The sequence below is a fragment of the Scardinius erythrophthalmus genome (assembly GCF_964197995.2).
Source record: "Scardinius erythrophthalmus genome assembly, chromosome: 15".
Taxonomy (NCBI): domain Eukaryota; kingdom Metazoa; phylum Chordata; class Actinopteri; order Cypriniformes; family Leuciscidae; genus Scardinius; species Scardinius erythrophthalmus.
Window position 1 is genome coordinate 1,748,701 of NC_138235.1, and position 25,149 is coordinate 1,773,849.

A 25,149-nucleotide genomic window follows, 5' to 3' on the forward strand; every position below is an offset into this window, starting at 1 on the left:
TGACTATAGCTGCTCGTTAACCCTGCGGGGAACAGCGTCACGTGACTTGAGCTGCTCGTTAACCATGCAATGAACAGCGTCACGTGACTAGAGCTGCTCGTTAACCCTGCGGGGAACAGGGTCACGTGAGTAAAGCTGCTCATTAACCCTGCGGTGTACAGCGTCATGTGACTATAGCTGCTCGTTAACCCTGCGGTGTACAGCGTCATGTGACTATAGCTGCTCGTTAACCCTGCGGTGTACAGTCACGTGACTAAAGCTGCTCGTTAACCCTGCGGGGAACAGCGTCACGTGACTTGAGCTGCTCGTTAACCATGCAATGAACAGAGTCACATGACTAGAGCTGCTCGTTAACCCTGCGGGGAACAGCGTCACGTGACTAGAGCTGCTCGTTAACCTTGCGGGGAACAGGGTCACGTGACTAAAGCTGCTCATTAACCCTGCGGTGAACAAAGTCAACCTTGCGGGGAACAGGGTGACGTGAGTAAAGCTGCTCATTAACCCTGCGGTGTACAGCGTCATGTGACTATAGCTGCTCGTTAACCCTGCGGTGTACAGCGTCATGTGACTATAGCTGCTCGTTAACCCTGCGGTGTACAGTCACGTGACTAAAGCTGCTCGTTAACCCTGCGGTGAACAGCGGCACGTGACTTGAGCTGCTCGTTAACCATGCAATGAACAGAGTCACATGACTAGAGCTGCTCGTTAACCCTGCGGGGAACAGCGTCACGTGACTAGAGCTGCTTGTTAACCCTGCGGGGAACAGGGTCACGTGACTAAAGCTGCTCATTAACCCTGCGGTGAACAAAGCGGCGTGAGCCATGGTGCGCAGCTCCAGCTGAACCTCCCGCTCCTGGCCCTTCTCTCCCGCCGTGGCTGTCAGCGGCGCCCGGTTCTCGTTCGACAGGAAGAAGCGGTTCCCCTTCCCGCCGGCCCCTCCGTACGCCAGGGTGAACTGTTGCTTGTGGAGAGAGAGGTCCGCCAGCGTCTCGCCCGCTTCCTTCACAGCCGTGCCCAGAGGAACCTGCGGTGAACAGAGTCAGGTGACTAGAGCTGCTCGTTAACCCTGCGGGGAACAGAGTCACGTGACTATAGCTGCTCGTTAACCCTGTGGGGAACAGGGTCACGTGACTTGAGTAGCTCATTAACCCTGCGATGAACAGCATCATGTGACTAGAGCTGCTCGTTAACCCTGCGGGGAACAGAGTCACGTGACTATAGCTGGTCGTTAACCCTGCGGGGAACAGGGTCACATGACTAGAGCTGCTCGTTAACCCTACGGGGAACAGCGTCACGTGACTATAGCTGCTCGTTAACCCCGCGGGGAACAGCGTCACGTGACTTGAGCTGCTCGTTAACCATGCAATGAACAGCGTCACGTGACTAGAGCTGCTCGTTAACCCTGCGGTGAACAGCACAGATGACTATAGCTGCTCGTTAACCCTGCGATGAACAGCATCATGTGACTAGAGCTGCTCGTTAACCCTGCGGGGAACAGAGTCACGTGACTATAGCTGGTCGTTAACCCTGCGGGGAACAGGGTCACGTGACTAGAGCTGCTCGTTAACCCTGCGGGGAACAGCGTCACGTGACTATAGCTGCTCGTTAACCCTGCGATGAACAGCATCATGTGACTAGAGCTGCTCGTTAACCCTGCGGGGAACAGGGTCACGTGACTAGAGCTGCTCGTTAACCCTGCGGGGAACAGCGTCACGTGACTAAAGCTGCTCGTTAACCCTGCGGGGAACAGGGTCACGTGACTTGAGCTGCTCGTTAACCCTGCGGGGAACAGCGGCACGTGACTATAGCTGCTCGTTAACCCTGCGGGGAACAGCGTCACGTGACTTGAGCTGCTCGTTAACCATGCAATGAACAGCGTCACGTGACTAGAGCTGCTCGTTAACCCTGCGGGGAACAGGGTCACGTGAGTAAAGCTGCTCATTAACCCTGCGGTGTACAGCGTCATGTGACTATAGCTGCTCGTTAACCCTGCGGTGTACAGCGTCATGTGACTATAGCTGCTCGTTAACCCTGCGGTGTACAGTCACGTGACTAAAGCTGCTCGTTAACCCTGCGGGGAACAGCGTCACGTGACTTGAGCTGCTCGTTAACCATGCAATGAACAGAGTCACATGACTAGAGCTGCTCGTTAACCCTGCGGGGAACAGCGTCACGTGACTAGAGCTGCTCGTTAACCTTGCGGGGAACAGGGTCACGTGACTAAAGCTGCTCATTAACCCTGCGGTGAACAAAGTCACGTGACTTGAGCTGCTCCTTAACCCTGCGGTGTACAGTCACGTGACTAAAGCTGCTCATTAAACCTGCGGTGAACAGCGTCATTTGACTAGAGCTGCTCGTTAACCATGCGGTGAACAGAGTCACGTGACTGGAGCTGCTCGTTAACCCTGCGGTGAACAAAGTCACGTGACTTGAGATGCTCATTAACCCTGCGGTGTACAGTCACGTGACTAAAGCTGCTCATTAAACCTGCGGTGAACAGCGTCATTTGACTGGAGCTGCTCGTTAACCCTGCGGTGAACAAAGTCACGTGACTTGAGCTGCTCCTTAACCCTGCGGTGTACAGTCACGTGACTAAAGCTGCTCATTAAACCTGCGGTGAACAGCGTCATTTGACTAGAGCTGCTCGTTAACCATGCGGTGAACAGCACATGTGACTAGAGCTGCTCGTTAACCATGCAATGAACAGCGTCACGTGACTAGAGCTGCTCGTTAACCCTGCGGGGAACAGGGTCACGTGAGTAAAGCTGGTCGTTAACCCTGCGGGGAACAGAGTCACGTGACTATAGCTGGTCGTTAACCCTGCGGGGAACAGGGTCACGTGACTAGAGCTGCTCGTTAACCCTGCGGGGAACAGCGTCACGTGACTATAGCTGCTCGTTAACCCCGCGGGGAACAGCGTCACGTGACTTGAGCTGCTCGTTAACCATGCAATGAACAGCGTCACGTGACTAGAGCTGCTCGTTAACCTTGCGGGGAACAGGGTGACGTGAGTAAAGCTGCTCATTAACCCTGCGGTGTACAGCGTCATGTGACTATAGCTGCTCGTTAACCCTGCGGTGTACAGCGTCATGTGACTATAGCTGCTCGTTAACCCTGCGGTGTACAGTCACGTGACTAAAGCTGCTCGTTAACCCTGCGGTGAACAGCGGCACGTGACTTGAGCTGCTCGTTAACCATGCAATGAACAGAGTCACATGACTAGAGCTGCTCGTTAACCCTGCGGGGAACAGCGTCACGTGACTAGAGCTGCTTGTTAACCCTGCGGGGAACAGGGTCACGTGACTAAAGCTGCTCATTAACCCTGCGGTGAACAAAGTCACGTGACTTGAGATGCTCGTTAACCCTGCGGTGTACAGTCACGTGACTAAAGCTGCTCATTAAACCTGCGGTGAACAGCGTCATTTGACTAGAGCTGCTCGTTAACCATGCGGTGAACAGAGTCACGTGACTAGAGCTGCTCGTTAACCCTGCGGTGAACAAAGTCACGTGACTTGAGCTGCTCCTTAACCCTGCGGTGTACAGTCACGTGACTATAGCTGCTCATTAAACCTGCGGTGAACAGCACAGGTGACTAGAGCTGCTCGTTAACCCTGCGGTGAACAGCGTCATTTGACTAGAGCAGCTCAATAACCCTGTGGTGAACAGAGTCACGTGACTAGAGCTGCTCGTTAACCCTGCGGTGAACAGCACAGATGACTAGAGCTGCTCGTTAACCCTGCGGTGAACAGAGTCATGTGACTATAGCTGGTCGTTAACCCTGCGGGGAACAGCGTCACGTGACTAGAGCTGCTTGTTAACCCTGCGGGGAACAGCGTCACGTGACTACAGCTGCTCGTTAACCCTGCGGTGTACAGCGTCACGTGACTAGAGCTGCTCGTTAACCCTGCGGGGAACAGGGTCACGTGACTATAGCTGCTCGTTAACCCTGCGGGGAACAGCGTCACGTGACTAGAGCTGCTCGTTAACCCTGCGGGGAACAGTCACGTGACTAGAGCTGCTCGTTAACCCTGCGGGGAACAGCGTCACGTGACTAGAGCTGCTCGTTAACCCTGCGGGGAACAGGGTCACGTGACTAAAGCTGCTCATTAACCCTGCAGGGAACAGCATCACGTGACTAAAGCTGCTCGTTAACCCTGCGGGGAACAGCGTCATGTGACTAGAGCTGCTCGTTAACCCTGCGGGGAACAGTCACGTGACTAGAGCTGCTCGTTAACCCTGCGGGGAACAGCGTCACGTGACTAGAGCTGCTCGTTAACCCTGCGGGGAACAGGGTCACGTGACTAAAGCTGCTCATTAACCCTGCAGGGAACAGCGTCACGTGACTAGAGCTGCTCGTTAACCCTGCGGTGTACAGCATCACGTGGCTAGAGCTGCTCGTTAACCCTGCGGGGAACAGAGTCACGTGACTATAGCTGCTCGTTAACCCTGCGGGGAACAGAGTCACGTGACTAGAGCTGCTCGTTAACCCTGCGGGGAACAGCGTCACGTGACTAGAGCTGTTCGTTAACCCTACAGGGAACAGGGTCACGTGACTATAGATGCTCATTAACCCTGCGGGGAACAGGGTCACGTGACTATAGCTGCTCGTTAACCCTGCAGGGAACAGAGTCACGTGACTAGAGCTGCTCGTTAACCCTGCGGGGAACAGCGTCACGTGACTAGAGCTGCTCGTTAACCCTACGGGGAACAGGGTCACGTGACTAAAGCTGCTCATTAACCCTGCGGTGAACAAAGTCACGTGACTAAAGCTGCTCATTAAACCTGCGGTGAACAGCGTCATTTTACTAGAGCTGCTCGTTAACCTGCGGTGAACAAAGTCACGTGACTTGAGCTGCTCGTTAACCCTGCGGTGTACAGTCACGTGACTATAGCTGCTCATTAAACCTGCGGTGAACAGCGTCATTTGACTAGAGCTGCTCGTTAACCCTGCGGTGAACAGCACAGATGACTAGAGCTGCTCGTTAACCCTGCGGTGAACAGCGTCATGTGACTAGAGCTGCTCATTAACCCTGCGGTGAACAGCGTCATGTGACTAGAGCTGCTCGTTAACCCTGCGATGAACAGCGTCATTTGACTAGAGCAGCTCATTAACCCTGCGGTGAACAGAGTCACGTGACTAGAGCTGCTCGTTAACCCTGCGGTGAACAGCACAGATGACTAGAGCTGCTCGTTAACCCTGCGGTGAACAGAGTCATGTGACTAGAGCTGCTCGTTAACCTGCGTGTGTTCGGGAGGGAAACTCACTGAGATGTAGGTAGGGCTGCCATTGCGTCCGTAGCGGTTTTTACTGCTTCCTGCCACTCCGTCTTTCCCACGATACACTGCTGACACAGAGGACAGTGACTTCACCTGCCGGTCCACTGCGAACGAGAGCAAAGGAGTATTCAAACCTTTTGCTATAGCATTCTGAAGTTTAGTTCAGACGCAATCCATTTCTCGGTATCAACACTGAGATTCTTCTACACATTGATCAGAGTAAATCAGTGTCAAATTTAATTAGGAAAGACTAGGGCTGCAAAATTAATTGCTATTAAGGAAAGGCTATTTGACCAAAATTTTATTAGTCATTTAGTCAGGGGCGGCTGGCCAATAGAGGGCGCTAGGGCGCCGCCCCCCCATGAGCCAGACCACAGTTTATGAGCCACACTCATTAAAGAAATAAGTAAATACATACATAAATCATACATACAAATTGTCAGTATTTGTGTGTTTAAGATATTAAATACACCCAGTATGTGAAAAATATGATAGAAATAAAAAATGTCTGCTATTTCAACACTTCTCCTCCACCTGCGTGCACGTCTCATCAGCTCTGGGGCGCTGGAGAAATCGCCCCAGAGAGGCGGGTCTGTGGAGCAGCTTAGCCAATTGCTGATTTAAGATATACATGTTTGACATAAACTGTAGCCAATCAGCGAGCTCAGATCTAGTCAGCTATGGGCGCTTCTGTTAGCGCCCCAAGCTGCGCGTGCCCGCCCGCGCCCGCGCTCGCGCTCATGCGCGCCTATCTCCATCAGACAGGGGTCTATCGGCCTGGCTAGCTGGATGCGGTCATGCTAATGCCTTGTTTTGCTTTCCGTGACTACTTTTTAAAACAACAGCGACAGATCCAGCAAGGACAGTTACCAAAGTGAGGAACCTGTCTGATAAAGTAACTAAACTTTTTGAGTTAAATTTCAGATGCAAATGGAAAGTTTGTGCAATTTGATTTTGTGTAAATGCCTCAGCCTTGTAATATGGCATTAAATAATTACTGACTTTTTCACAGAGCACTGGTATCTTGCAGTTTGTGTTAAATTGTGTTTGGGTGGTTAATACTAATAATTATTTTATTTGTAATATTATTATTATTCGTTTTACAAAGATATGTAAAGGCAGTGGTTCTCAAACTGGGTTTGTGGTGGTTCTCAAACCGTGAGGTGACAGAAGGGGGAATTTTGCCGTTCCTTTAACGTTAATACTACCTCATCTTAAAATAAGATTTAAACCGAGCATGCATTTCTCTCAGGTTAAATGCTGTAAATACATGACATACGATCAAATTACCTCATCTTTTGCGTCAAAACTTTCTGCATTTAAGCAGTCTGTAGGCTATATGACAGGTCTCGTACAGAGTGCTGCCTCAGCAAATCACGCTATACTGCCGTTCTCGACAATGTACGTTAACTTACCTTTGTAAAAGTAGGGATTTAAGTTAGCACTTACTAGCATGAAGAACAAATATAGACAGGCTGAGCATGGAGATCGATATAATTCAAACTCTCTTCGATACAAAGACAGACCCTGTGTGAGTTCCTGTGTTTAATGTTGATCACATTATATGAAGATCCACACGATTGGAAATGTGACTGATTTTATACAACAGTTCAACAAACGAAATATTAAAGGGGTGGTTTACTGCCTTTTTTCTTTGCTTGATTGTGTTTATGGGCTGCAATATAACATGTCTTCGTGTTTCGTTTGTTAAAAAACGCCTTATTTTTCATAAATTTCACCTTTATTGTAAGCCGCTTCCTCCTCTGTCATTTGAACGACCGGTTGACTTCCTGATTCTATGAAACCACTCCCTCAGAAAGAGGCAATGGGCTCAGATTGGTTAGTTCGGCCGGTGTGTTGTAATTGGCTAAACTGCGTCCGGAATCTTCACGCCCATTACCTTTACGGGCGACAGTTGCACGTGCTCCGGACCCGGTCAAATGTAATCGTGTCAATATTGCCTCATCAGTTTGAGCCAGAATCAGACCCAGAGAGCGGTGATGAAGAGAGTCAAGCAAAACCTCCGCAAACACGGCTCTTACTAAACGTTTCTGAATGGTAATTTATTTTATTTTATTATTATTTTCTCAAAGAATTCCCATACGCTGTTACTTGAAAATGCTACTGCTGTTTGTTAGCTTTTGAGATGCGCTTTCCCCCTGATTAAACATTTAATATAACTGAATACATGACTGAGTAATACCGTTTTTTAAAGATATTGTTTTATTGATAGAATGAACAACCGTTTAACTATTCACAAAGCTTAGTTTACTCAGTTTGTCGTTTTCTTTAGGTGTACATGTGATAACAGCAGCTGAAGTTTGCTGTTGCGATAATTTTTTGAAGTTTGTACACGTTTGTCTTATACACACAAAATAGCATCGAACTAACTAGCTACTATAAACAGCTTTGGCATTGGTTTGCGTTCTTGATCAAATCAAAAAATTACGTCATGAAGTATACATGGAAAATACGTTTACAAAATTTGTACATATTACAAATTCGGGTCCAAAATGTTTGTACGCGTTTGTCATATACTAAAGCCAGCGCTGGCATTTTTTTACATCCTTGATAAAACTAAAACGTACGTCTTAAATTATACAGGCAAATACATTTAAAATGATTAAATCTTACTTGCAGGTTGTGGCCTCTGGTTTTAAAGCTGTAACTGCTTCATGTTGGAGTAATAGTTTCTTGTTGAATCCGACATTGAACTCGTGTAGATTCTGGAAGCTGTCTTCCGTAAAATGTGCAGCACAGAGAGCTAAACTACGATTGTAATTGTCAGGAACATAACCAAACTTAAATTTGAACCATTGTTGACGAACTACAGCGTCTGTAGGAAGCCTGAACACAGAAGACCTGACAGCTACAGCTCTCCACTATAACTCCTCCTCTTCGACAGCAGAACATGTTCCGGAGGGAGGGTGGATGTAAATGTATGGGTTAGTTACGTATAAAACCCGGGAAGTATCTCGTTGTAGTCCCATTCGAGTCATTTTTGTAGGCATTAAACTTCCTGATTTTTAAAAGACAATATCTCCGCTTACGTTGAACTTTAAGCGCAGCAACTTTGCAGATACTGTTCATGCACCAACAGCAACATTACACAGTATTTAAAATGAAAAAAGTGAAATAGCAATCAACCACCCCTTTAATATTAAGTGATGTTCATTTTCAACACAGTTGTCAGTATTTTTTACAATAAATTAATAGCTCCAGTGAAAGCCACAGCAGAACTGCAGCACACAGCAATGATTGCGAACGAATCTTTAGAGTCAATAGCTATGTTTCCATCAACTTGTCAATCGAATTATCTGAAGTTCGGTAAAAAAAATCATGCGAATAAAGCTGCTGAAAGTGTGTTTCCATCAAACGGCTTTAAAGCGAATAAAAACCTGTGCGTAATGACGTCACATGCTGTTTTGCGATCAAATTGGTATATCGAATTGATTTGAGACATTTTAAGGTGTTTCCATTCATTTTCACACTGAATCGCACAACATTCAAGCAAACATTTGCGAACAAAGTTTTGCTAGACAAAATGGATCGCGCCATCTACCAACAAATGATCAATATTGCACAAGTTGTAATGGTGCAGAGTCCTGCACGGGTCCATTTTTTGAGACCGCCCCGCCCGTACCCTCAAAGTTCAGCAGATCTGACCCGTGCCGCGATAAATCGCACAAGCTAAAATCATTCAATTTAAAGTGCTTTATTTTTTATCTCGCACCTCTCTCAACATCACCATAGTCTCATGAATGGGCTAATGAGCTAAAGTGCGCTTTGTTTTGGGCCATTCAAGTAGCCCTAGGCTACCTCCAGTTCACGCGCGGGCGCCTCTCCGTGTCCTGATTATATTGCCTGAGATTTAGCTCTTATATATTAAATCCAGGAATATGGTTGTTTAAACATAGATTAAAATTAAGATACAATTAATACGAAACGAAATTCACTTTAAAGAAAGTCTTTCTACAAAAACAAACTTAATAAAGTGGTCAAAATCATGTCTGCCCACTCCATTTGTCTCCCGATATTCGGGATCATCTTATCTTATTCATGCTTTTTTCACTTTTCATATAATCAACATAAAAAAAATACATAAAAACTAAATCGTTTTTTAATGACAGGGCTACAACACAGGCTTATTAGCCTGCCCTACAATCATTAAATATTATTTTGCTTGATTATTTGGCCTATAATAGGCTATGGGCAATTTACTTAGGCCTACTAAAATATAATTAATATTATTTTATTGCATTTGTATTAGTTGTTTGAAGAGTAAAAAAATAATAAAAAAAATCGGTCGATCTTAACGCAAGTTTACTACAACCGGCCATTCGGTCGGACTAAAAGGGGGGGGGGGAATTATTGGGTCGGTCCTAATTTGACAGGATCGGTCGGGTAACGGCAAAGACTATTTTTAAGGATGCCCAAAACACAATATTTGCGAGTGTGTAATGGCAATTTAGACAAACAAATATTACACATATTTTTCATCCGCTACCCGCCCGCAAGGAGTTCATTATCCGGCCGCATCCCCGCCTGTGAATTTTAGGAATCATGTCACAATCCATCCGTTTTAGCCACTTTTATGCGGGTACCCAACCTATTGCGGGACTCTAGGTGCTTATGTGACAGCTGATAGCGACATTATTTGACTGTTATGGCATTTCTTAGATTTTTGCTATAATAGCCGTTTTATTTTTCTGTTAAATTCAATTCAAAAAGTATCTCTCGTCTCCTCGTTTGTCCACGTTGTTGACACCGGCCATGTGTGCAAACCAGACAGTATAATGGGTGCAAACTGGGCGGAAATTAACTAAAACTTTTTCTTTTGTGGTTGTACCCAAAATGACCTAAAACTTAATCGCAATGCATTATTTATTCGGCAAATAACGTTTCCATCAGCGTTTATCGCATAAACCGTATATCGATCAAGATCAAATCCGATCAGACCGACCGTATTTCATTTTAGTCGATATTCAAGAAATTCAATCGAATTTTACTGTTTCCATAAGGCATTTTTCATTCGATATCACATAATTCGGATAAAAACGTGGTGATGGAAACATGGCTACTGATTCAATGATTACTTCATAAATACAGCCACTTGCTTCATTACTGAATGATTGACTCGATGACTCATCACCTACTGGCGGTTTTAATTTAATATTTAAAAGCATCACTTCGTTTTTACCATCATTGCATATTTATCTATTAAACTTTTTTTTTAATTCAAAGCATTATTTATTTTATAAAGGTATTTGTAAAGGTAAAAATGCACTGGAAAAAATTGATTTAAGGGGGCAAATATTGTCCCTTACTGAGAAAGGTGTGAATGAAGAGTGTGTGTGCGCAGGAGGATGTTAAAGCCTCATGGGGTACGACTCTAAAGAGTTTGAGAACCACTGGGACTGGGTTAAGGAATAGAGGAAAATAAACATCAAAGCACAATACACACACCAAGGGCAGAAAGTAGGCCTAATACTCCCATGGTTACCAGACTATTGAAACCGGCTGAAAATGACACAGCCCCACCTAAGATATTTTTCACCAGCCGCCACTGCATTTAGTCGCAAAAACCCCCCCTGAAAACGTGTCGAAATCACGCAGGCTATAACGGACAGATCGCTAACAGCAGGAAATCCAAACATTCGTCTATCATTTATCGACCTCAAATATGGCTTATGACTCATCGCAAGCTCTAATGTTAACCTAGACAAATGTGCTTCAGGGTATCTGCTATCTTTGGCGCATATTCAAGTGTTTGTGAGGAGAGCGTGCTTACTGCATGACAAACAGGCCGTGATCTTTGGTCATAGAGATAAGAGTAATGCAAACTGTAAAGATCTACTTTTAGTTTTGTAAACTCACAATAACAACAAAATGTTGTGCTTTTGTAAAATAATGGCGTTTTCTGGCGATTTGGTCTTGAACTTGAGCGCATCACAAATGAACTGTAACTCAGCTTATACTTGCCTCACAGACATGAGAAATATATCTATAGAAAGTTTGAAATGTCTGCATTTGAATGAACAGATTCAAATGGAATATAAAAATTCTCTGATTATGTAATCCGTATGAAACCTAGGATATTTGGTGTGTGTGTGTGTGTGAGACGCCCTCTGGTGTTCAGAGGGATATTTGGTGTGTGTGTGTGTGTGTGTGTGTGAGACGCCCTCTGGTGTTCAGAGGGATATTTGGTGTGTGTGTGTGTGTGTGTGTGTGTGTGAGACGCCCTCTGGTGTTCAGAGGGATATTTGGTGTGTGTGTGTGTGTGTGTGTGTGTGTGTGAGACGCCCTCTGGTGTTCAGAGGGATATTTGGTGTGTGTGTGTGTGTGTGTGTGTGTGTGTGTGTGAGACGCCCTCTGGTGTTCAGAGGGATATTTGGTGTGTGTGTGTGTGTGTGTGTGTGAGACGCCCTCTGGTGTTCAGAGGGATATTTGGTGTGTGTGTGGGTGTGTGTGTGTGTGAGACGCCCTCTGGTGTTCAGAGGGATATTTGGTGTGTGTGTGTGTGTGTGTGTGTGTGTGTGTGTGTGAGACGCCCTCTGGTGTTCAGATGGAGCAGCATTTACTACCGATCAAAGGAAGGCTGAGGGTTTCAGAGGCCCGTTACGTTTCATTGGGAACAACCAGGCCTTTTCCTGAGACCAGAGTGTGTTTTAGTGGCGTACCTCTGATGATGACGTCTCCTCCGGCTCCTCCGTCCCCCCCGTCTGGACCCCCCCACTCTTTCCAGGGCTCACTGTGGAAGCTGGAGGCTCCGTCGCCCCCCCGTCCCGCCACAACCTTCACCCTGCGCTGGTCCACGAAATACCGGCTCTGAGGAGGGACAGGGGAGATGCGTGATGTAGCGTGTGTGTGTGTGTGTTGCCTTTTCCAAATACCCACAATTGCGGTCAAATTAAAAACGTAAAGCGTTGCATATTTTACTGGTTCAGAGATGAGTGTGGTGTGTGTATATAGGCTTATTGTGAACAACATTTGCAACTGTTTCTATCACTTAATTACAAGCACCACAATTTTAAATGTGTGTCTTCTGTTACATAGCGACTACTGAACAGACCTGTAGATGTTTATTTTAAAATGCAAAGTATGAAAATATATCCTAATAAACAAAAGCTATGTAAACACTTAATATAGCCTAAGGGTGTATTCACACCAGGAAAGTCGATAGTTCACTTGCTTTGGTCCGTTTGGTACAGTTCGCTTTCACACTGCTCTTTTTGCAAGTGAACCAAAATGTGTAAACAAAACCACACGTGTGCTAAGGTCGTCCATTCATTGGACAGGAATTCTCAAGCAGGGAAAAGCAGGAAGTGCACAAACAGGCTCAGCATGGAGATATTTCGTAATGTAATATTTGTTATTTTACTGATTTGGTGTTATTCTCTACAAACGCAATATGAAGAAACTATATGGTATAGATAAAAGCCCGGCCGCACTTACAATTGATTGCTTGGGTCGTTACATGCGCTTCGTGAGGCACACTAGCGCACACACACACACACACACACACACACACACACACACACACACACACACACACACACAAGGTCTCTCGCTCCCTCTCTCTGCCGTGCGCGCGCTCTAGCTCGCTCGCTTTAGACACCATTATGCCAAAATGTCCGTTTTGTTAAGTATCCTCATAAGAGCAGTCAAATAAAAAGGAGCAGTTTTTTGCAATTGGGTCGGTTCATGTTCACACCGTAAACGAACCGTACCAGAGTTCGTTTGGAACCGTACCGAGACCACCTCTTCAGCTGGGTCTCGGTTCGATTGTTTGGTCCGCACCCGAGTTCGATTGCTGTATTCACACCTGCCCAAAAGGTCCGCACCAAGGGGGGAAACGAACTAGAGTTCGATTCAATCGAACCAAACGAGGCAGGTGTGAATACACCCTAAGTGTGTCCCATCGAGTGATCAAAAGTTCTACACACACTTGCAGTCTTTACGCCTACTTGAACACTTGGGCCAAATAGAGGAAAAACGTCATGCAAGTAGACAAGTGCGAAGACCACAAGTGTGGGTACACACACACTCTCTCTCTCACTCTCTCTCTCTCTCTCCGTCTCTCTCTCTCTCTCTCAAACACACACACACACCAGCTTCTTCTCCGACAGCGGGACTGTCTTGTGTTTGTGTGCCCGCTGGATCAGCGCTTCACACACACTTCTGCCGCACATGCGCACGAGCTTCAGGTTGTTCTCAAACAGCATGCCAGGGCTTCAGAGATGAGGTTATTCCAATCAGAATCGTGTTACGCTGCGAATGCTTGCGGCTAAAAACAGCTGGAGGTACGATGAGTGCTTGATCTAACCGCCATGTAAATAAAACTTGACGATTTCTATAAAACAATCATAAACCATTATAGAAACTACTATTAATCACAGCCGCAAAATAACTGAACTGACAATCTTCTTCTTCTTCTTCTTCTTCTTCTTCTTCTTCTTCTTCAGCAAGTCAGCTGTTGTTAATTTCCGCCACCTACTGGAATGGAGTGTGAAGCGTTGATGTGGATACAATTATATTAATATACAAGTACAAAATATATCATTTTAGATAATAAGTATTTCATAGTTTAAAAGAACGTTATTTAGTTTATAAAAATGATTGAATGTTTATTTAGAAACATATAAAAAATAATGACCATTAAATAATATTATGTGTAATTATTTTATTACATCTGTTTATTTCTCAAAGCTCATAAAGTTGGTTTTTCATGATGGTTTGTAATATAATAATAATAAAAAAAACATAACCGTTGATTTTCTCCACGAAGAGCGCTGCATTGTTCTGCAGGTGTGTGTGATCGGTGTGTGTGATCAGTGATCGGCGTGTGAGATGCGGCGCAGGTGCGGCGGGTCAGCGGGTCAGCCGAGGGCGGGGTGACAGACTCTCTATAAGTCACACTGACCAGGGTCTGCTCTCTTACTACAGTAACAGCTCGTCATGCTGCAGGTGTTCGCTTGATTCAGTCTGTGTGCGAGTCTTCGTCAGCTGAAGTGTGCATCTCTGACGCCATGAGCAGCGGCACTCCTTACATCGGCAGTAAGATCAGTCTGATCTCTAAAGCGCAGATTCGCTATGAGGGAATATTATACACTATCGACACTGATAACTCGACCGTGGCCCTGGCGAAAGGTGAGTGTGGAGATAACACACACACACACACACACACACACACACACACCGCATCTGCTCATCTAACAGAATCCCACTGTCAAAGTGCTGAACGTTCATCAGTTTTCACACGAAGTCATAATGCGCGTCCAACAAGTAGCCTAGTCGTTCTTTTAAAAACAGTTATTTTGAGCCCATCTCTTCGGTGATATTAAATCAAATGAGCAGTTATTAAAACATTTACAGAACGTGTTCACAGACGCAGGGTTCGAAATGACTTCGGACTCTTGGGGGGTCCCCTAAAATTTAATGATTAAATTATTAAAAATTCTGAAGACTACTGCACTGTATACTGTAGGCAAAAGGATATGGACCAAAGGTAGGATAATGGTCTTGGGATGTTTCTCATGGTTTGGGCTAGGCTCAGTATTGTAGGAGAAGTGGCTATAATCTAACAGGTAAACCTCTAACTCTGGAGCAACAAAGTTCTTTTTCCTCTTTTCCTCTCCATGATGCAGGATTCTAAATTAAGAGAAATAATATTAGCTTCCTAGATAGCTTACCAAGCGCTCATGTATATACTCATTCATGCTCAAATCACAATCACTTAAATCAACTCACAGACTTGAATTAAGTCCTGGGCCCAGTTTTTCCAGTGTAATCCAGTGGGATTTCGGATCACGGATTGGATCAAATCTTGGAAATGGGTTTTTCAAAAGCAAAAGAGGGATTCTGAACTAAGATCAGATCATGTAATCCGATCTTAAGTTTGATCTGGATCAAACCTGCCCTTTGGGTTTTTCAGAACTTTTAACTCGGTTTGGGATCTATTTGATCCAAAAAAAAACAGGATTATCCTGATCCCATCAGGGCCTGGTTTTTCAAAAGGTTTAATCCGGATAAAATTGATCCGGATTTAGTAATCCTTTTTTTTGCGATCCGTGATCGCGTAATCCAGCTTATTTTTGAGCCAGTTTTTCAAAGCAACATCGGATTGGATCAATCTGATCCGGATAGGGACTTTTCAGGATCACCAAATCCTGTTTACTAGAGCCTTAAATGGAACCAACAGTGTAGCCTACTGGCTTAGCAAAGAACAACAGTTGGCAAAATACCGGTGGCCACAAATAACCATTGTTTATTTTAATTTTAAGAAACAGAAACACTGTAATAAACAGAAACATTTTACTTTCCTTATTTTGTTATAATGTTAAATTGTAGATTTTGTTGTTTTACCATATCTCATTAGATGTGACATGCTTCATATATGCTTCAAATATGAGGAAATGTATATATCATCAGTAAACACTGATTTTGTGATCATTCACTTAAAAAAAAAAAACCTCTCTGGTTTTATTTGGTTTGAAAAATCACAACTGAATCCACCCTTCTGATGGGATCAGGATAATCCTGTTTTTTTGGATCAAATAGATCCCAAACCGAGTTCAAAGTTCTGAAAAACCCAAAGGGCAGGTTTGATCCAGATCAAATTTAAGATCGGATTACATGATCTGATCTTAGTTCAGAATCCCTCTTTTGCTTTTGAAAAACCCATTTCCAAGATTTGATCCAATCCGTGATCCGAAATCCCACTGGATTACTTTTGAAAAACGGGGCCCAGAAGGGTGGATTCAGTTGTGATTTTTCGAACCAAATAAAACCAGAGAGGTTTTTTAAGTGAATGATCACAAAATCAGTGTTTACTGATGATATATACATTTCCTCATATTTGAAGCATATATGAAGCATGTCACATCTAATGAGATATGCTAGTAAACAGGATTTGGTGATCCTGAAAAGTTCCTATCCGGATCAGATTGATCCAATCCGATGTTGCTTTGAAAAACTGGCTCAAAAGTAAGCTGGATTACGCGATCACGGATCGCAAAAAAAAGGATTACTAAATCCGGATCAATTTTATCCGGATTAAACCTTTTGAAAAACCAGGCCCTGGTTATCTTTCGTAATCACTGACTGGACAAGTAGATTGTTATGCTAGCTTTGAATAACTAGTCTAGCTGCTAGGTCTGCTATGGAAGCTTGTTTCCGCCACAGAATAAAACATTTTAAAAGATAATTGCGACTTTTTATCTCACAATTGCGAGAAATATAGTCCTAATTGCGAGATATAATGTCAGAATTGCGTGAAATAAGGTCGCAATTGCGTGTTATAAAAAAAAAAGGTCAGAAATTGCAAGCCTATATTTCTCGCAATTGCGAGTTTATATCTAATTATTCTGACTTTATAACGCGCAACTGCGACTTTATATCACGCAATTCTGACTTTATAACCTACAATTGCGACTTTTTTATCACTTAATTCTGAGATAAAAGTCAGAATTGTGAGATTAAAAAGCCGAACTCCTAACATTTTACTATAAGCAATTATGGAGATATAAATATAATCGAAGCACTTACAGGATTTTCATTCAGGATTTCAGTCTGTTTCGTTCAGCCACAGCGCGTGTCTGCGGGAGCACCACAACACCAGTGTGTGACGCTGTACAGGAACTCACTCGGCTAATGCCCTGATTGCTGCCTCACGCTAGGAAATGAATTACTGTTATAAAACGTCACTAAAGACCTATAATTTTCACAATCATTTTTAATGTTGAAATATATTTGCCGGGGACCCCCCCAAAATCCCAAAATAAATTCTTATGGGGGGTCCCTAATGACTTATGGAGGGTCCGGGACCCCCCCCCCCCAGACCCCCCTCATTCCGAACCCTGCACAGACGTCATTAATGCAGTGTTTCTTAGTGATGTAGTACTCGAGTCCGGTCTCGAGCGATTTCTGCTTTCTCGGACTCGGCTCGGACTCGGCATAGGCGGTCTCGTCCCCATCACTAGTCCACTAGAATACATACCACTAGAAAATTTTAATTTGCTCTGCATGTCCTAACTATGATTAAAGAAGTCAGGGTGGGCTTAACATGTTGATGACAGAGCAGCACTGTTGAAGCAGTTTAGAAAAATAGGCAGAAGATGATGCATGTGGTAGGGATTGTTTTAATGATAGTAAAAGCATAGTCCATATTAAGACGTTAAGACTGCTCCTCTAAACAATTCCCAATCTCGCTTAGTCTGTAGGCCTAACTGTTGATTATTAACTGGGGTGATATTAAATCATGAATATGAAAACTGACATGTTTTTATGGTCTTGGTCTCGACTCTTAAAGACTCGGACTCGACTGAATTTGAAAACCAACGGACTCGGTCTCGACTCGGCATAGGCGGTCTCGTCCCCATCACTAGTGTTTCTTAACCCTGTTCCTGTCGGCACACCAACTCTTCCTAATCGAGCACACTTGAATCAACTCATCAGCTCGTACTATGGGTCAGGTAAGAGAGAACCAGAATCTGCACTGGTGGTGTTACTGGGAAACACTGCATTAATGACCCCGAGCCGCTGCAGTCTTTCAGTCGGGTTTGAACAGTCGGGCTAAAACCTAATCGCGCAAGTGATCAAATGTAATAAAACCTCCTTCTCGTTTGCTAACGCTGTCGGTAACACTGCAGTGCCAGGCCTGTAGCTTCTGTTGACGTCTGGTTGGGTTTGAGCTCCAGTGTTCAGGACTGTTTTGTACCACATGGTTTTATTTGACTATAGCTGTGTCTGAAGCCGCTCCCCGTCCACTATATAGGGATGAGTGAACGAGTGTTTCAGACACCGCTCATGACAGGCCTCAGGTCACGTTAGCTTCAGCAGCGTCTCACTGCGGTGTGTGTGTGTGTGTGTGTGTCAGTGAGGTCTTTCGGCACAGAGGGGCGACCGACGGACCGGCCCGTTCCCCCGAGGGACGAGGTGTTCGAGTACATCATCTTCAGGGGGAGTGACATCAAGGACATCACAGTGTGTGAGCCTCTGAAGATCCACCACAGCCTTCCTCAGGACCCTGCTATAGTTCAGGTGTGTGTGTGTAACTCAGTCACGTGTCCTCAGCTCGTTCAGACGCAGCGCTGATCGTTTCCTCTCATTAGTCGTCAGTCGGGACGTCGTCTGCTCACTACGGGTCGCAGGGCGGATACAGTCCCTACCGAAGCATGCTACCCTCCTACAGCCAGCTGGCGGCCAGCTCCCTCCTCAACCAGCAGTACGCGGCGGCCCTGGGCCTCGGTGAGTGTGTGTGTGTGTGCGCGCCTCAACCAGCAGTACGCGGCGGCCCTGGGCCTCGGTGAGTGTGTGTGTGTGTGCGCGCCTCAACCAGCAGTACGCGGCGGCCCTGGGCCTCGGTGAGTGTGTGTGTGTGTGCGCGCCTCAACCAGCAGTACGCGGCGGCCCTGGGCCTCGGTGAGTGTGTGTGTGTGTGCGCGCCTCAACCAGCAGTACGCGGCGGCCCTGGGCCTCGGTGAGTGTGTGTGTGCGCGCCTCAACCAGCAGTACGCGGCGGCCCTGGGCCTCGGTGAGTGTGTGTGTGTGTGTGTGCGCGCCTCAACCAGCAGTACGCGGCGGCCCTGGGCCTCGGTGAGTGTGTGTGTGCGCGCCTCAACCAGCAGTACGCGGCGGCCCTGGGCCTCGGTGAGTGTGTGTGTGCGCGCCTCAACCAGCAGTACGCGGCGGCCCTGGGCCTCGGTGAGTGTGTGTGTGTGTGCGCGCCTCAACCAGCAGTACGCGGCGGCCCTGGGCCTCGGTGAGTGGGTGTGTGCGCGCCTCAACCAGCAGTACGCGGCGGCCCTGGGCCTCGGTGAGTGTGTGTGTGTGTGTGTGTGCGCGCTTCAACCAGCAGTACGCGGCGGCCCTGGGCCTCGGTGAGTGTGTGTGTGTGTGCGCGCCTCAACCAGCAGTACGCGGCGGCCCTGGGCCTCGGTGAGTGTGTGTGTGTGTGCGCGCCTCAACCAGCAGTACGCGGCGGCCCTGGGCCTCGGTGAGTGTGTGTGTGTGTGCGCGCCTCAACCAGCAGTACGCGGCGGCCCTGGGCCTCGGTGAGTGTGTGTGTGTGTGCGCGCCTCAACCAGCAGTACGCGGCGGCCCTGGGCCTCGGTGAGTGTGTGTGTGTGTGCGCGCCTCAACCAGCAGTACGCGGCGGCCCTGGGCCTCGGTGAGTGTGTGTGTGTGTGCGCGCTTCAACCAGCAGTACGCGGCGGCCCTGGGCCTCGGTGAGTATGTGTGAGTGTGTGTGTGTGTGCGCGCCTCAACCAGCAGTACGCGGCGGCCCTGGGCCTCGGTGAGTGTGTGTGAGTGTGTGTGTGTGTGCGCGCCTCAACCAGCAGTACGCGGCGGCCCTGGGCCTCGGTGAGTGTGTGTGTGTGTGTGTGTGTGTGCGCGCGCCTCAACCAGCAGTACGCGGCGGCCCTGGGCCTCGGTGAGTGTGTGTGTGTGTGCGCGCCTCAACCAGCAGTACGCGGCGGCCCTGGGCCTCGGTGAGTGTGTGTGTGTGTGCGTGTGTGTGCGCGCGCCTCAACCAGCAGTACGCTGTGTGTGTGTGTGTGTGTGTGTGTGTGTGTGCGCGCCTCAACCAGCAGTACGCGGCGGCCCTGGGCCTCGGTGAGTGTGTGTGTGTGTGTGTGCGCGCCTCAACCAGCAGTACGCGGCGGCCCTGGGCCTCGGTGAGTGTGTGTGTGTGTGCGCGCCTCAACCAGCAGTACGCGGCGGCCCTGGGCCTCGGTGAGTGTGTGTGTGTGTGCGCGCCTCAACCAGCAGTACGCGGCGGCCCTGGGCCTCGGTGAGTGTGTGTGTGTGTGCGCGCCTCAACCAGCAGTACGCGGCGGCCCTGGGCCTCGGTGAGTGTGTGTGTGTGTGCGCGCCTCAACCAGCAGTACGCGGCGGCCCTGGGCCTCGGTGAGTGTGTGTGTGTGTGCGCGCCTCAACCAGCAGTACGCGGCGGCCCTGGGCCTCGGTGAGTGTGTGTGTGTGTGCGCGCCTCAACCAGCAGTACGCGGCGGCCCTGGGCCTCGGTGAGTGTGTGTGTGTGTGCGCGCTTCAACCAGCAGTACGCGGCGGCCCTGGGCCTCGGTGAGTATGTGTGAGTGTGTGTGTGTGTGCGCGCCTCAACCAGCAGTACGCGGCGGCCCTGGGCCTCGGTGAGTGTGTGTGAGTGTGTGTGTGTGTGTGCGCGCCTCAACCAGCAGTACGCGGCGGCCCTGGGCCTCGGTGAGTGTGTGTGTGTGTGTGTGTGTGTGCGCGCGCCTCAACCAGCAGTACGCGGCGGCCCTGGGCCTCGGTGAGTGTGTGTGTGTGTGCGCGCCTCAACCAGCAGTACGCGGCGGCCCTGGGCCTCGGTGAGTGTGTGTGTGTGTGTGTGTGCGCGCCTCAACCAGCAGTACGCTGTGTGTGTGTGTGTGTGTGTGTGTGTGTGCGCGCCTCAACCAGCAGTACGCGGCGGCCCTGGGCCTCGGTGAGTGTGTGTGTGTGTGTGTGCGCGCCTCAACCAGCAGTACGCGGCGGCCCTGGGCCTCGGTGAGTGTGTGTGTGTGTGTGTGCGCGCCTCAACCAGCAGTACGCGGCGGCCCTGGGCCTCGGTGAGTGTGTGTGTGTGTGCGCGCCTCAACCAGCAGTACGCGGCGGCCCTGGGCCTCGGTGAGTGTGTGTGTGTGTGTGTGCGCGCCTCAACCAGCAGTACGCGGCGGCCCTGGGCCTCGGTGAGTGTGTGTGTGTGTGCGCGCCTCAACCAGCAGTACGCGGCGGCCCTGGGCCTCGGTGAGTGTGTGTGTGTGTGTGTGTGTGTGCGCGCGCCTCAACCAGCAGTACGCGGCGGCCCTGGGCCTCGGTGAGTGTGTGTGTGTGTGCGCGCCTCAACCAGCAGTACGCGGCGGCCCTGGGCCTCGGTGAGTGTGTGTGTGTGTGTGTGTGCGCGCCTCAACCAGCAGTACGCTGTGTGTGTGTGTGTGTGTGTGTGTGTGTGTGTGTGCGCGCCTCAACCAGCAGTACGCGGCGGCCCTGGGCCTCGGTGAGTGTGTGTGTGTGTGTGTGCGCGCCTCAACCAGCAGTACGCGGCGGCCCTGGGCCTCGGTGAGTGTGTGTGTGTGTGTGTGCGCGCCTCAACCAGCAGTACGCGGCGGCCCTGGGCCTCGGTGAGTGTGTGTGTGTGTGCGCGCCTCAACCAGCAGTACGCGGCGGCCCTGGGCCTCGGTGAGTGTGTGTGTGTGTGCGCGCCTCAACCAGCAGTACGCGGCGGCCCTGGGCCTCGGTGAGTGTGTGTGTGTGTGTGTGCGCGCCTCAACCAGCAGTACGCGGCGGCCCTGGGCCTCGGTGAGTGTGTGTGTGCGCGCCTCAACCAGCAGTACGCGGCGGCCCTGGGCCTCGGTGAGTGTGTGTGTGTGTGTGTGTGCGCGCTTCAACCAGCAGTACGCGGCGGCCCTGGGCCTCGGTGAGTGTGTGTGTGTGTGTGTGTGCGCGCCTCAACCAGCAGTACGCGGCGGCCCTGGGCCTCGGTGAGTGTGTGTGTGTGTGCGCGCTTCAACCAGCAGTACGCGGCGGCCCTGGGCCTCGGTGAGTGTGTGTGTGTGTGTGCGCGCCTCAACCAGCAGTACGCTGTGTGTGTGTGTGTGTGTGTGTGTGTGTGTGTGTGTGTGTGTGTGTGTGTGTGTGTGTGTGTGTGTGTGTGTGTGTGTGTGTGTGTGTGTGGTGTGTGTGTGGTGTGTGGTGTGTGGTGTGTGGTGTGTGGTGTGTGGTGTGTGGTGTGTGTGGTGTGTGTGTGTGCGCCAGCAGTACGTGGCGGCCATGAGCCTCGTGTGTGTGTGGCTCTCAGGTCTGCATGGTGTCCCGGTGCGGAGGGGTCCTATGGTGGAGCAGGCGGTTCAGACTGTGCCTGCAGAGAAAGCCCCACTGAAGGGTTCGAGCGGCACAGGAGAGACCGGCCGAGCGCAGAGGGGCGGTCGAGGAGCGCAGAGAGCCTTCAGCAGTGAGTCCTTCACACACACACATACACACACACACACACACACACACCCTGAGCTCTCAACCCTGACACCGTCAACACACTCCTCTCAGTTGGAGATACATTTTTTTATTTTTCTCATGTTGTGACGTCTTGCATATGATTCCTGATGGGATACGCTTGGCCTCAAACAGCGCTGAAGTGCTAATAGAGTTTGGCTTTAGTGTTGAGTCTCAATCCGCCTGATGTGACGCGAGAGCACTGTGCTCGTTTGGCTTCTGGTTTCATCCGCTTCCAGCTGTTCAGGTCTACAATAATCTGTTATGCTGCTTGATATTGCAAACTAATGTCTTGAGTAATGCATTAAAATAATGTTATCATAAACTCACTGATTTTGCACAGTTTTACGGTATATTGCACTGTTATTCTCGTTATTTCCCTATTGCGCCTAATGAATCAGAAGTCACAGTCACAAAGCCTCTTGCTTCTGCATTGCAAAATGAGGTAATACACACATGCCATCATTTAACACGCACTAAACCCAGTCTGTGTGAAAGCGCTGTGGAGCAGTTCTTGAGGCTAAGCGTGTCCCGTCACGTGATTTTTATGACCCGTCTTGGGGAAACTTTCCAGTGCAAGATAAATTTAATTGGCTTTTACGTATGATTTGGTTCTAAGTGTTTGTATTCAAATTATATGCATTTTGTAAAAAGTTTGCAAATGAAGCGCCGCTATCACACACTGGTTAAGTGTCCATTTGAGTAAACGAGTCTTCGAACGCTTGTGGTCTTCGTGCCCACTTGAACAATCTGAACGAGCTCTGGAAGTGTCATGAAGTGGACCCGTGAAGTTCTGCAGGTGTGTGTGCTGCGACGGATGGTTGCCTGGACCTGCTCTTTAGGAAAGCTGCTTGCGTGAGATTCAGAGAGATGTGTTTTCCTTCCTCTGAGGTGATTCAGCTGCACAGCAGGGCGTCTTGAAGGGGCCGAGTCAAGCTAATGACGAGAACAAGCCTCCAACCAGTAGGAGGAAACCAGGTGACGACTCTTGTTTTAATGACTCGTTTGTTGACGTAGACTACCTTGTGAACATGAGGTGTCTTGTAGGAACTCGACGGTCCAGGAACCGCGGTCGAGGTCAAATCCTCGTAGGGAACTCAAAGCCTAGCACCCTGCAGTTCGAAGCGGACTTTGATTTTGAAACGGCAAATGCACAGTTCAATAAAGATGACGTGGAGAAAGAGATTGAAGACCAGCTCAGTGTTGAAGGTATTTCCCTCTGACCAGGCCCTTGAATGTCTCGTTCTCTAAATCCACCCTGCAGAACTCCCCGTTCTTTATTCCTGTTAATTAGTGTCTTTGCTTTGTCAGAGCCAAAAGTGACCCCAGAGGAAAGTGACAAAGAGCGGGAAAAGCCTGAGAACGAGAGCGCAGTTAAAGAGGATCTGCTCGGGCCGAAGTGCTTCTACAATAAAGCGAAGTGCTTCTTCGACAACATCTCCTCCGAGCTCAAGGCGAGGTATAACCGGCCGGTGACTCTGTCCAGCAGGAGCGCTGCTCGTCAGTGAGTGTTTGTTTCTTCTCCCCCAGACGCACCACATGGGCTGAGGAAAGGAAGCTGAACGTGGAGACCTTTGGGGTGCCGGGCCGGTATCTGAGAGGCCGTGGGTTTCGGGGGAGTTACCGAGGGCGTCGGGGCCGAGGGGCGGCGCAGCGTCCCCTTCCACAGAGAGTAGGCAGCGGACGCCTGTGACCCGACGTGAGTCAATCCTGCTCGCTTCGCTCAACTCAGTCTGACTGAGTACGCCACTGTAAGAATGGAGGATGTTTCATTGGTTCCTATGAACACATTAGGATGGTTGTCTCTTTACAGCTTTAAAATTCAGAGAGTCTCAATTGACCCCGTTTACTTTAGATCAACACATTTCTTCTTTCTGTAGTTTCTGAGCTAAAAGTGCCCGTGTTTATCCGAGACGTACTCCACCTTTTCACCGACCACTCTGATCTTTATGGATGAATCAGACTCCACCCGCAGTGGCAGTTTCATGTTGATTGTAAGTGAATGGCTACTTCATTGGATTAATCTTGCTCTTCATTCATACCTCTTTCCTCCAGATGCGTTTTGCCTTGGTCTTGTCTACGAGTTTGATTTCCAGTGGCCAAAATCTTCAGTGGCTAATATTACTTGAATTTTCTCTTCTTCAAACAACCACCGCTTGTAAAAAAAAAAATGGCTGCATTGATTACTTTTAATTTGACATAAAATGGCCTTTTTCCTTTGTTTCATGTATGTGAGGAACCCTGCTACTTTACCATGTAAATGCGCCTGAATCTGTCTGGGATTTTTTTGCATTTGAATTGGGATAGCACTTTTATTTGTATGTATGGCCAGTTATCTGGTTGTACAAAGATATGCATTTAAATGGAGTAGATAAACTTCAGTCTATGGTATGTGATCCCCCAATAATTCTTATTTATTATAATTGTTTTTTTTTTTCTGTTTTTTTGTAAAATTGTAAGGGGATTTTGTTGTTGATGTAATTGTTAATAAACATAGGAAATGAAAATCTTGAGTCTGTATGCTTGATCAAGGGGTATGGTGGTACTTAATTTGTATGGATTCTGGGAAAGTCTTTTCTATATATATATATATATATATATATATATATATATATATATATATATATATATATATATATATATATATATATATATATATATATATATATATATATATATATATATATATATATATATATATATATATATATATATATATATATATATATAATTTTTTTTTTTTTTTTTTTTTCATGCACAATGTATAGTGCAAATATTTGCACATGCACCTGAGGAACAGTCCTTAAGACATCAAACCGTTTACAAATGGTAGGTAATGGTCAGTTCCAGTAGCTTATGGTAAAA

At 47.9% G+C, this 25,149-nt stretch overlaps 2 protein-coding genes across 6 annotated transcripts in view; one reads left to right on the plus strand and one right to left on the minus strand.

Moving 5' to 3' along the window:
• The window catches only part of mtg2 (mitochondrial ribosome-associated GTPase 2), a 19,025-nt gene extending 5,235 nt beyond the window's left edge, over positions 1–13,790 (minus strand). The window contains exons 1-3 of the mRNA XM_081387222.1: positions 13,389–13,790; positions 11,958–12,105; positions 5,266–5,381 (exon numbers count right to left, since the gene is read on the minus strand). Of these exons, the coding sequence (XP_081243348.1) occupies positions 5,266–5,381; positions 11,958–12,105; positions 13,389–13,502 (378 nt within the window). The 5' untranslated portion in view covers positions 13,503–13,790. The remainder of the gene's footprint in view (positions 1–5,265; positions 5,382–11,957; positions 12,106–13,388) is intronic.
• A 344-nt stretch (positions 13,791–14,134) lies between these two features.
• On the plus strand, positions 14,135–24,788 carry lsm14b (LSM family member 14B). 5 transcript variants are annotated; one of them, XR_014031642.1, is made up of 10 exons: positions 14,159–14,427; positions 18,155–18,318; positions 18,390–18,525; positions 22,097–22,249; positions 23,185–23,262; positions 23,332–23,493; positions 23,596–23,743; positions 23,815–23,983; positions 24,165–24,278; positions 24,340–24,787. XR_014031642.1 is itself a non-coding variant. In XM_081385781.1 (9 exons), the coding sequence occupies exons 1-8, from the start codon at positions 14,307–14,309 to the stop codon at positions 23,975–23,977; spliced, it is 1,134 nt and encodes a 377-aa protein (XP_081241907.1). In that variant the 5' UTR covers positions 14,135–14,306; the 3' UTR covers positions 23,978–23,983; positions 24,340–24,787. The 5 variants fall into 5 exon arrangements, 2 of the variants coding, with proteins under 2 accessions (XP_081241907.1, XP_081241908.1); XR_014031643.1 differs by having other exon boundaries at positions 14,217–14,427; positions 23,176–23,262; positions 23,815–24,035; positions 24,340–24,788; XR_014031644.1 differs by having other exon boundaries at positions 14,217–14,427; positions 23,176–23,262.
• Positions 24,789–25,149: the final 361 nt, after the last annotated feature.

Excerpts from the sequence above, each read along its gene's own strand:
- lsm14b (XM_081385781.1), top strand. The coding sequence starts at position 14,307 with ATGAGCAGCGGCACTCCTTACATCGGCAGTAAGATCAGTCTGATCTCT. Across the intron at positions 18,319-18,389 it reads AGGACCCTGCTATAGTTCAG|TCGTCAGTCGGGACGTCGTC; the intron begins GTGTGTGTGTGT and ends TCCTCTCATTAG. Across the intron at positions 23,494-23,595 it reads AGACCAGCTCAGTGTTGAAG|AGCCAAAAGTGACCCCAGAG; the intron begins GTATTTCCCTCT and ends TTGCTTTGTCAG.